At 38.7% G+C, this 12,054-nt stretch overlaps 1 protein-coding gene across 1 annotated transcript; it reads left to right on the top strand.

Annotated features, from left to right (window-relative positions):
* The first annotated feature begins 1,176 nt into the window (after positions 1 to 1,176).
* On the top strand, positions 1,177 to 11,962 carry cops3 (COP9 signalosome subunit 3). Its single transcript, XM_053341782.1, has 12 exons — positions 1,177 to 1,322; positions 2,275 to 2,404; positions 4,194 to 4,306; positions 4,821 to 4,870; positions 5,711 to 5,803; positions 6,054 to 6,233; positions 6,361 to 6,501; positions 8,412 to 8,585; positions 9,590 to 9,676; positions 9,951 to 10,064; positions 10,172 to 10,252; positions 11,016 to 11,962. The coding sequence occupies exons 1-12, from the start codon at positions 1,268 to 1,270 to the stop codon at positions 11,067 to 11,069; spliced, it is 1,272 nt and encodes a 423-aa protein (XP_053197757.1). The 5' UTR covers positions 1,177 to 1,267; the 3' UTR covers positions 11,070 to 11,962.
* Positions 11,963 to 12,054: the final 92 nt, after the last annotated feature.

A 12,054-nucleotide genomic window follows, 5' to 3' on the forward strand; every position in this document is an offset into this window, starting at 1 on the left:
ATGTAAGGGTTAAACAATATTGCAAAGAAAAAAACACATTGTTATTAATATTGTGCAAATTGTGTCAGTTAACATATAGTTTTGGGCATAATTAACACAACAATAACATTTGGCCCACCTGACTTGAATACAGACTTAGTGCTGGTACACATTCATTATTTTTTCACATAGTAGGCTGTTTCTGTAAAGAAGTGACAATAGCCAACATGAATGTATGAAGATATGAGCAGAAGATGAAAAACAAGTTGACTGGAAATGTGACAAAATAAAAGTTTCCTAAATTTGAGTTTGTGGTTTTTTTTTAATCCTCATCACCATTTTTGCTCATGAAAATAGACAAATGATGGTAAAAGCATACCAAATATGAGAATTCCTGGCTACAGTCCAAGGAACATATGTGCTGTAATGCTCATTATCTGCTTATTTTACATTAGATATCTGGATAGCTCATGAACATATTACATTTCTCAATAATTATCTTCAAAATAGATGCGTAGCTGGATTGCTGTGACTTGACTGTTGGCACTGTTGCATTACAGTAAGACGGTGCTGTATTTGAACCCTTAACAGAATAGATGCTTATAGAGAAATGGATGCCAACATTGAAATACAGCTGATTCATCGGTTGTCAAAATAACAGTTTGAGTACTTGATGTATTTCATCTGTAAAAAAAAAAAAAAAAACAATAATCGAAAAACAACAAACCTCAATCAATAATGGTCACAGACAACAAGGTATTTTGCAGTAGTTGCATTGTTGGTTTAATTGCATGAAAGTGACTGTGTGAAAATGGGTCACTTAAAGTTCAAAATGAGTGGAGCTCTTATTTTTTAACCTATCTTTGTTAAAAACCCGGTAAACTCTACGTCAGATCCTGTATTTATTCCTCCTTAAAGGGAAAGCTGGCACTATGGTCTAAAATTGACTACTGCAGCCTTTTTAACACATACGGACAAACAAAATAATAATAAATAAATACTTTTACACAAACGGAGGCTGCTACGTTACAAATACTATCATTACATCGTTCCTCTGACTCATGGAGGTGTGTGGCCCGAAAGACATATATACACGTATATGTGTGGCCCTTTAAGAATGCGTCGCCCGGATTGTAAATCTCGTTGCAGTCTGCTCTGTTCTTAGGATCTCGCGATAGCTTCTCCTCAGTGGCGGCTGTGTGGCCCCCTGTCTTAGTACGGACGGAGTTGTTTCTGACGTTTGAATGAAAAACAGTGCAAATTACCTCCACTTTGGACCCAGGAAATAATGGCTTCAGCCTTGGAGCAGTTTGTGAACAATGTGCGGCAGCTCTCCGCTCAAGGTAGGCTTGCTAAACTCATTCAAATGGCAACTACTAGCTAGTTAGCTACTGTATGCTATCCAATGCCTTGCCGATAGCTAGGCAGCCCAAACTGGCCAGAGCCCTCTTTTTTTGCCTTATCATGTAAACACACCGCTAAAAATCACTTTCTCTGGGGACTAGAGTTGTGCAAAGTGTCACCAGGAGATGCGTTAGTACACGGGGGCGTGAAGGGTAACCGCGGGCTGCGTAGCTCATCAAACAAAATGTCAAAATCATACTTTTTTGTTTTTGATCTAGAAAATAATTTCTGGGGACTGCCTACCGGTAGTCCCGCCCTGACCCCACCTGATTGGCTCGCGAACGGAATTAAGGAAAATTATTGGCTCTGAGTCGTATGTCAATCTCAGTTGCATTACCTCTGTTGCAAGGCCTTGACAGGACACTTGACCGGCCGATTTCTGTTGAAATACTCCGCCACAGCACGACGCTTGTAAAGCATTTAATATAATAGATGTTTTCTACGTTTGTAAAGAAAAGCCTGTTGTCCGTCATTGGCAAGAAAATAGATAATTAATCATTAATTTGACTACTTCAGTGCTAAAGAAAATCCCCTAAGCACTCTTTAAAGAAGTATATCCCTCTTCTTGCAGGTTAAATTAATTATTAACAATGGCAGGGAGTGTACACTGTTGCAATAACATTTTTAGTTTTTGTATAATCTTTGTGCATCACTCATAGCATCCACTAAGCCTGTGTTGTGTGCTTGAAACTTTATGACATTGAACCCCAAGTATAACAGTCTAATTAAAGAAACAAGCAGCAGGCCTGTTTAAAAATAGCACTTCCAAAATTGAATTTGCACCTACTGTTTTTGAGTGCCCGTAGACATTTCGAGACAATTGTGTCGATCCTTTAATGATCTATAGGTCCAAAAGTGGTTTAATTTTTTCTCCCTCTTCCACCCCTCCAGGCCAGATGACTCAGCTATGCGAGTTGATCAACAAAAGCGGGGAGCTGCTGGCCAAAAATCTGTCCCATCTGGACACGGTGCTGGGAGCCTTGGACATCCAGGAGCACTCCTTGGGCGTGCTGGCTGTGCTGTGAGTACCATACATTTCCACCCTGATTTCACCCAGGTCAAAAACTCTCTTGCGGTCTCTAGCAGAGGGTGAAAGTGTTACCACTGATTTATTGGATCCATTTAATTCCCATTTCCCCCAATTTGATTAGATTTTCAGTGGTGGGATATTTCACTTACAACACCAACTTCTCTTGGATGTGAAAGAGAAGCTTATAATATGAGTGTTTACATCAACAGTGGTTACCTTACTGTTTATTTAACATGACTAACACACCACAGCAGTTGACAGAATATTGCACAATTCCACAGACAGTCAGTCAGTAATGAGCAGCTGGATTAAAAATAGCAGAGGTGCTTTATTTAGAGCAGAGACGGCACACGTTATTTGGCCACAAGTGTGTTATTAGTGTCAGTTAACCTGGTTAATGTTGCTTTATTTTGGTTAATAGAGCACTAGCTGATAATGTGGTGACTCCTGCTGCTGCCGACTGACTGAAAGCTGACTTAAAATTGTGTTCATATCAAACATAAAGTGAATTTATGGATAGATAAATAGATCTTTATGGTCGCTGGTAAAACACAGTGAAAGTAAGCTTGTGGCCCTTCAGCAAAAAATAAGAACTAAATGAAGACATCAACATTCAAACAGGCATTAAGAACAGTACTGTGCTTCCTGTGGGTACTACAGAGGTTATTTTTCGCCTCACGTAATTCGTGTGTGTTTGGCTGCAAGATTATTTCTGTTTATTCGCTCCAAACAGCCAGCGAGCAACAGCAGGTATGCACTAGTCCACAGCTGGACAATAAGAGACAGCTCAGTAGAATTAGAATAGTCTTTATTATCATTGTACAACCACATTGAAAGCAATCCTTACGGTAGCTTAAGTAAAAAAAGAAAGAAGGTGCTTGTAAAGGAATAAAATAAATGAGTAATTAGTACTAAAACTAAGACATTCCACTCACTGCCACCAATATTGCATGATTCCCTTTAATATTACACTCAAAAATTGTTGTTGCTGTTATTACAGGATCAAGTTTTTAGAGCAGTTATTGCTTTAGAATAAAAACATGTATTTATAAGCACTGAAAAGTACATGATCAGCTCCTCTCTGTTGGTTTTGCTTTGGTAAACTACATTAACCAGTCTCACAAATCCCCCCCCCCCCAAAAAAAAACATCTGTTGATATACTGCACTTCTCAGACAGCTACTACAGATCTTTAAGTGATACAGACCCAAAATAAACTCAGCAATAAATGAATAATCGCAATAAATGTATAAAAAGGATGCTGAAAAAATGATATCGTGATGCCAATTTGTGAAAAGTTTGAATTCACGCAAATACGAAGCGAATAGACGCAGATTCATATGTTGGCATTGAATTTTAACGTAATATTGTTGCATGAAAAAAAAAAATCTGCTTTGCATTCAGCGTTACTCCTCTCCACGCTGCAAGAAGTGCCCTGCCCACACACTGCAAAAAATACCCTCCATATCTTCCAGTGCAGGTGCATGAATATTCCCAGTGTGTTGCATCCTTAGTAAGAATGTGAAGAATGTTGAGAAAGTCCTGCAGCCACACTCCACCTGTTGTATGTCTAACTAATAATGTGTGATGCAGAGAAAGTGATGACTTCTTGTTATTAGTGAAGCCAGGAGTGTTCCTGCTGCATTGAATATGAAAGTTATGACTTCACTTCTGCATCTCACACTTTTCAATGCGAACAAGCTGAATAAAAACCTTTCCAGTATCAGCTGAGTGTACGCCTCTCACTCTTGTTTTTTTTTTTTTTAATCTCTTCCCTTCAGATTTGTGAAGTTCTCCATGCCAAACATCCCTGACTTTGAGACGCTCTTCTCCCAAGTTCAGCTCTTCATCAGCACCTGCAACGGGGAGCACATTAGATATGCAACAGACACTTGTAAGTGCTGATGAAAACAAAACTCTCTCTCTCTCTTTCTCTCTCTCTCTCTCGCAGGTATTTAGAAGGCATCTGTGCGACCTGCTGCTCCGTTTCACAATTCTTTGTAGAAAGAGGAACAGGTTGTTTATTTTTGTTTGCCCCCCCCTCTTGCTGATCGACTCTCATCTCACCCGTTGAGGACGTGGTGTTCTCTGCACTCAGCTTGAAGCTTGGCCACATGTCTGCTCGCAAAGAAAACATTCCTTTATTCCACATTGTGATATTTGCAATGTAGATTTCAAGAGTCAAGCACTTAAATATATAATTCAAATGGATTGTAATAAATAGTGTGGCCTCTGAGCTTGAGGAAGAACAGTCACATTGTTATTTTAAGTGAATTGAACCTGCTTCCTGTAAAGCTCTGCATGTACAAAACCAGAAGGTGACACTAGCTAACCACTAAACCATCCAGCCAATCTCTACTCTAGTCTTCATTTAACCCTTTCCCTTCCTTTTCTGCTTCCTCTCACAGTTGCTGGTCTCTGCCACCAGTTGACAAACGCCCTCGTAGAGCGGAAACAGGTAAGAGCGCTGACTCAGGCGGGAGGAAAGATAGTCAGGATAGTGGATTGTTGTGTGTGTGTGTGTGTGAACAGGGTGACAGTTTGACATAACACATAAGCAATCTGTAATTCTCAGCAGCACTTGACCCCAGGCTGTGTTTCCTAATAGAGAACAATTATAGAATAACAGAATAAATGCTTGAGTAAGCGTGTTTGTGTCGGCCCCCCCTGTGTGTTTCCTCATGTATTTGTGGTTTTTGTGTTGTTGTCATTACTGTGTTTGTGTCATTGTTGATGCTAGCCTGTGTGTTTTTAAATGTCATATGCACGTTCCCTCGAAAGCAGTTTCCTCTCAGCTGTTGGCAAATGTAGTGCTGCAGCTGTTTTAATAATCAAATGATGATTTAAGTTATTTTTTAAAAGGAAAAAAATGACATTGCATCCTCTCAAAATAGGAGAATTTGAATGTTTCATGTGTCATTTATGTCATTTATAAGTAAATTGAGCATGTATGGATTTTGCACCAACCAATCAAAACAGAGGCATTTTAAAACATCACCTCTTAAGATGTTTTTTTTTTTTTTTTTTAGACAAAATGAATCCTGGAGAAAATATTTAAATCAACACATGAATCAATAATGAAAGTGTTAAAATGAGAAACAGCCCCCCTAAATGACTCATACCGCCATGTAATAGCACTGACTTCCACCCCCCCCCTCCTCCTAGAGTGTAGCATGTTCTCCTTTTTCCCTCCTTCATATAAATATTTGAATGGATTTGAAAGTGTGGTAGCAAGCAAGCTGCAGCTGAATAACTCATGTTTTCCTCTTTCTGTTTCTTTTTTTCTCGTCCTCTACAGCCATTGAGGGGTGTCGTTGTCCTAAAACAGGCGATAGACAAAATGCAGATGAACACAAACCAACTTACCTCAGTTCATGCAGACCTGTGTCAGGTGAGTTGTGAGGTCATGTGACTGTAATAAAACAAACAGGCTTCAATTTGAACAATGCAGCTTCTTCTTCTTCTTCTCCCACATGCACGATTGTTGACTCTGTGGTTTAAAGGTTGTGTTAAATAATTCACAGACTCAGTCCCAGCACAGTCAGGTTGACTTAAATCTTTACCTCTAATGCTATGTCCAGTAAGTCATTCTCATTTTCTGTCTATCTGCCCCCCCCCCCCTCTCCCTTTCTCCTCTACAGCTGTGCTTGTTAGCAAAGTGTTTCAAGCCCGCCCTGCCCTTCTTGGAGCTCGACATGATGGACATCTGTAAGGAGAACGGAGCCTACGACGCAAAGCACTTTTTATGTTACTACTACTACGGTGGCATGATCTACACGGGCCTCAAAAACTTTGAAAGAGCACTGTATTTTTATGAACAGGTACGTCATCATGTCACAGCGTTACCGTAGCAGTTGTTTTCGCTGGTGTTTGAAGGCGCTGTATACCCAGATAATCTATATATTTCATCGTCTCTCTCTCTCTCTCTCTCTCTCTCTCTCTCATCAGGCAATAACCACTCCAGCCATGGCAGTGAGCCACATCATGTTGGAAGCCTATAAGAAATACATCTTGGTGTCGCTCATTCTCCACGGCAAAGTGCAACAGCTGCCCAAATACACCTCACAAATAGTAGGGAGGTTCATCAAGGTGAGTAGACATGTGTTGTCAGGATCAATAGTTCTTTAAGAGTCAAAATGTGTTTCTGTTTAAACAGGAAACATCTCACAGCATTATGTATGCTTTAATTATATCTTCAAAAGATGTCAGCATTCATTACTAAATATTGGGTTGACTATATTAGAAGCAGATTATTATTATTATTATTATTATTATTAGATTATTATTTATAAAAGAAATTGCAGCTCAATGTGATTTACAACAAAAGAAATGACGTCTACTAAGTGCTTCACATTAAAAGGGGCTAAAAGAGCAAAACATTAATATAATATATGATGGAACATAAAATGAGTAATAAAAAGAAATCTTTATCTTCTCAGTTCAAATTTACTGAAAACAAGCAAACTCATTTGATGAGGTTACTTGTAGCATGTAGCAGCACAGTAACATATAGCATTAAAATAAGCTTAATGTACAAACAAAGAGAGGTTTTTATTATATGTGTGTGTGTGTGTGTGTGTGTGTGTGTGGGGGGGGGGGGGGGGTGTGTAGGTCATTTACATCACAGCTACGCTACGCGCTCTGTCCCAAAGCACAGGGTTATTATTAGTCACTTGTATTGAAGGTTCAGATAGACCCAGACCCCATGTCAATACTGGTGGGGAAAGTGAAAGTAGAACAGTGGCACCTCTTAACATACGGATTACTCACTGTTAAAAATAAAGAAAAGAAGCTTATCCTATTGTTTTGGGGAAAAAAGAAAGAAATCCCAACACTGAAACTTGGGCTCACAGAACTAGTCGACACACTTAGAGAGAAAACGATTTATTATACAAGAAAAAGTGAAACACTTTGAGGAAATCAGGCAACCTTTATTCTCTCTTCTTTTTGTCTCTGTAGGGGAGAGAGGGAGGTGGGTGTAGGGTTTTTTGTTTTAGAGATTTGGGTGTTCTACTTTTCATTTGTGTAAGGATTATATAGACGTTATGAATTTTGTACCATACATTTTGTATCATATTGTACACTCATTCTACCTCTTATTTTAATTAGAAGTTTTATTGTGATATTACTGTTCTAGGTGTTTTGATATATTTGATAAGATATTCCTTTATTTGTCCCGCGGTGGGTAAATGTACATTATTGCAGCAGCAAATGGATAAAAATAGGAAGAAAGAGCCTCAATATAAAGAATAAAGATCAATAAATAACATGTCAGAACAGAAGCAAGAAGAAAAAACAATAGTAGGAAAAGATATAGTAAAATAATAGTGACATTATGTACAAGAGTAATATTGGTGTTGAATGTTAATATACCTGAGTTTAATATTATTATTCCTCTGATTTTAAAGTGAAAACATATAAATATATATGTATATTGCAGTTAAACTGGAGTAATTGTATATGTGTCTAACAGCTGAATAAGGTTTCAACTACCTTTTTCATTTACATGATCTAAAAATCTGTTGATTGTGTTGGAGTTAATCAATCATCATCATCATTATTATTATTCTTGTTGTTGTTGTTGTTGTTGTTGTTGTTGTTGTTGTTGTTATTACAGAGTCTAAAGGGCTTTAAGCAGCTTAGACCGGCTGTTACCAGCTTCTCCACTTTGCACTCACTTACTGGACAGAACTATTGTAGTGAAATCAAAAGAGAAGCAAAGAAATGCAAATATGCGAGCTGCCGTTGACAGATGATGACAAAGCAAAGCTCCGCCATGGCCGACCGCCTCGTCTGTACAGCTTAATGGACTGTCCACACATCGGCCAATCACCATTAAGCTCTGAGGCCATGTCTAGACTGGAAGAATAGCGCGAGGCGTTCAGGTGCTGAGTCGAGCGTTAGGTCACCCGCGCGTGGGTATAAATAGACTGGTGACTGCTGAATTAATAATGTAAAATGATTGTTTTGTGTATTCCTCTTCTATGTTCTATCTCCAGCCCCTGAGCAACGCGTACCACGAGCTAGCCCAGATTTACACCACCAACAACCCGGCCGAGCTGCGCAACGTGGTCAACAAACACAGCGAGACCTTCACACGAGACAACAACACGGGCCTGGTCAAACAGTGCCTCTCCTCCCTGTACAAGAAGAACATCCAGAGGCTAACAAAGGTGGGCCGGGCCTCCTAATTCCAACATTTCTAAGATTTTTTCCACTGATACTTTCTCATGAGAAAGTACCAGTGGAAAAAATATGCTTGAGGGGTCTCATCATTCCTCCGACTTCAGCGCAGCTAATTTGAAGTGACAGGAAACACGCTCATAACGCACATCTGTACAGCTGTGTAGCATCTGAAAACCAGCTGTTGCTCGGAAAAGGAAACAAGAGCTTGCTGTCCTTGTTAATCAATATATTGTCTATATCATGACATTTGTTAGTATTTCTTGTGTTTCCAGTTCTAGTTCTCCTGTGTGTGTGTGTGTGTGTGTGTGTGTGTGTGTGTGCGTTTAAATATCCTTCAAAAGCACCCAAATCATCCCTATAATACACTCCATATCAATACTCAGTGCAGTTATCCAGATGTTTTCTCAAGATGATCCTAAAGTCATCTCTATTGCCACATCTGTCAAAGTGTCTAACCTTCTTCTTTGAATAGTTGAAGTGACACTCGGAGTTAAAACACCAACCATATAACTGTGTTCCCTTGTTTCCTGTGTGTCTCTGTATTGTGCATCATCCAATAAGAAAAGATGAAAGCGGGAGGTGGGAGATGATGTGTGTGTTTGTGTGTGGGGGGGTGTATAGTCTTACATAAGCACCTCAGCACTCCAGCATTCAGAGTCTTTGATGTTTTTTCACTTTAATCTTACAGTAAGTGTAGCATCTAAGTTCACTGCTCCTGTTGTTCTCTACTTGTTTTCTATTCATTTACTGTTTTTTATGTGTTTTGCTCCATGGCCTCAGGGACCGTATATATTACATTCCTACTTTTTCTTTTTTCTTTTTACATAACCTGTAAAGAGAGGAATGATGATAAATGGAACTTGTTATAAACTTGAGCTCCTGGCAACCAAATCCAAGGCTTTCCACTGCAGTTTAACCAACACTGCAGTTGTCGGTAAATATTTCCGTCTGATACCTGTCCTCATATGTTTGTGTTTTGTCCCCCCCCCAGACCTTCCTGACACTGTCTTTGCAAGACATGGCGAGTCGAGTGCAGCTGTCAGGCCCCCAGGAAGCAGAGAAATACGTCTTACACATGGTGAGAAGGATATCTTTATTAATACTGATTTTAAAAATGTTCTTTCAGCTCTACAAAGTAAAGACATATTCTGGTATTTAAGACAGGTTTTTTAGTTCTTTTAATATCTAAGACTTTATATCCAGCTTTAGTAGTTCAAAGAGTTTTTTTTATTTATTAATCTTTAATCCGATTCCATGTTGAATGAACAGTTTTAAAACTATAACTTTGAAGCTTTAACTATCGATCAGTGCTATAAATATTATGTTGGATGTTCCTCGTGCTTCCTGTGTAGATTGAAGATGGTGAGATCTATGCTAGCATTAACCAAAAGGACGGCATGGTCTGCTTCCACGACAACCCCGAAAAATACAACAACCCAGCAATGCTCCACAAAATTGACCAAGAGGTGAGGAAGGGGAATGCTCAACTTCACTGTTGTTTTTCTTACTTTGCATGAATGTTTGGATATTAATTACATCTAACTGACTTGTGTTACTTTTTTTTAACTTTCAGATGTTGAAATGTATAGAGCTGGACGAGAAGCTAAAGTCTATGGATCAAGAAATCACAGTAAACCCACAATTTGTGCAGAAGGTGAGATGATATTGAACAGCATCAAATATATTGTGACCTTTTCTAACATATGCATGGGTAGATTTTGCTCTGTGGAATTTAAACAGCATTGTGTCTTATGTATATATTAGGGATGCACTGAGGGTTATGGTTAGGGTTAGTGCCCATGCCGATACTGCTTTTTAAAATATTCAATGAAATGATCTTTAATAACTTTCACAAGAAATTATTTTTTTCTTTTTGAAAAACAACTGCTTCAAAATCCCTTTATCCTGCTGTACAGTTACCTTCTGTACTTCCATAACTACTGTTGCTACTACTGTTTGAATCTGACTGTCCAACCACAAGTAACCAGATCATCGGCCACTGACATAGATGAATTATGTCTTATTTACAGATAGGCTGATGTAAGTTAACAAGGGGAATATCAGCCAATACTGATATATTGCTGATATATCTGCTTCCCCAGTCTATATATATTGATATATGCATCTCTGCTTGGTAGAATGATGAATCATTGTAGAATTAACATTATCTAGTGTTTCAACAAGCAGGATAATTGAGTTTATTGATGTCGATTGAAGCAAGTACAAGCTTCGTTGTGGGTTTTCTGGGTTCATCAAATCTATTCATATGATTAAATTGTAAAGCAGCTTCCTGGAACAAGCCACCCTAGGTTATTAGCATGACATAACAACAGACAGGTGTTGTTTACGGAAGAGCAGATTATGAGGAACCAGTCCAAACACATTCTTAACATGTGACGCTCTCGTGTTCTTTTCAGAGTATGGGATCGCAGGAGGATGATGTTGGTAGCAAAACATCAAGTTATTCCTGAGGGGCCTTTGGACAGGGAGACAACACTGCAGCCACCACGCCCCCCAACTCCTCCTCCTCCCCTCTCCCCCGCCCCCAAACCCCCCCCCAACACGTTCTTCCCGGGATGAGTTGGATTTTTTTAAAAGAGGAAAAAAAAAAAAAAAAACATTCTATTGCATAAAGGACATTGGTCAAGGAAAAAAAAATCTAATTGTGTGGAATGATGATAAATTTGGTTCTTCTTTCTTCACAGTGTCTTAGGGATGACAAAACGATCCTTACAGAAAAAAGAAAAAAAAAAAAAAAAAGATTACAATTTTGTCAGTGTTTTATTTATCAATGTTCAGGTTGGAGCGCCACTGCTACATTAACAGAAAAACACAATAATAAAAACTGGACTTATTTGTTCCAAACATATGTGTGAATAATCTCACTCTTTGTTTTGGTTCTGCTGCATGAGGGTATTGCATATGAAGGTAGTACATCTACGGCTGACGACGAGTTCAATCTGAATATATTATACATTTGTAAAACACCACAATATGATCGTTTTCCCTCTCCCGCCCCCTTTTTTCAGTTAGAATGTAGATATATCATCAATAGCAAAATCTGTACACACAGACATGCCCCTTGACCAAACTCGTCACAATGGAGGAGTCGTTCACAATCTGGTGCACTGTTTTGTTTTTTGGTTTGTTTGTTTTTTTTCCCTTTTTTTTTTCTTTTTTTTTGGTTTGTTTTTTAGGTCGGATCCACTAGAGGTCGCTAGAGCACTGTACAGAAAAATCGTTTTGACAGCTTGTTATTTTACAAGAGGTTCAACTCAACAGATGAAACCAAACTGTCTTGTCATTTTTGGGAGCTTGAGCTTTGCGATTGTGGATCTGTTATAATAAATTGTTTAAGAATATAGATCTGGGTTTTTTTTAATGCCTTTAATTTGGATTGCCTTCCACGCTTGATTGTCAATTTCTTGATTGATACAATGAAGCTGATTTTAAGCT

Source organism: Scomber japonicus, chromosome 20, assembly GCF_027409825.1.
Source record: "Scomber japonicus isolate fScoJap1 chromosome 20, fScoJap1.pri, whole genome shotgun sequence".
Taxonomy (NCBI): Eukaryota; Metazoa; Chordata; class Actinopteri; order Scombriformes; family Scombridae; genus Scomber; species Scomber japonicus.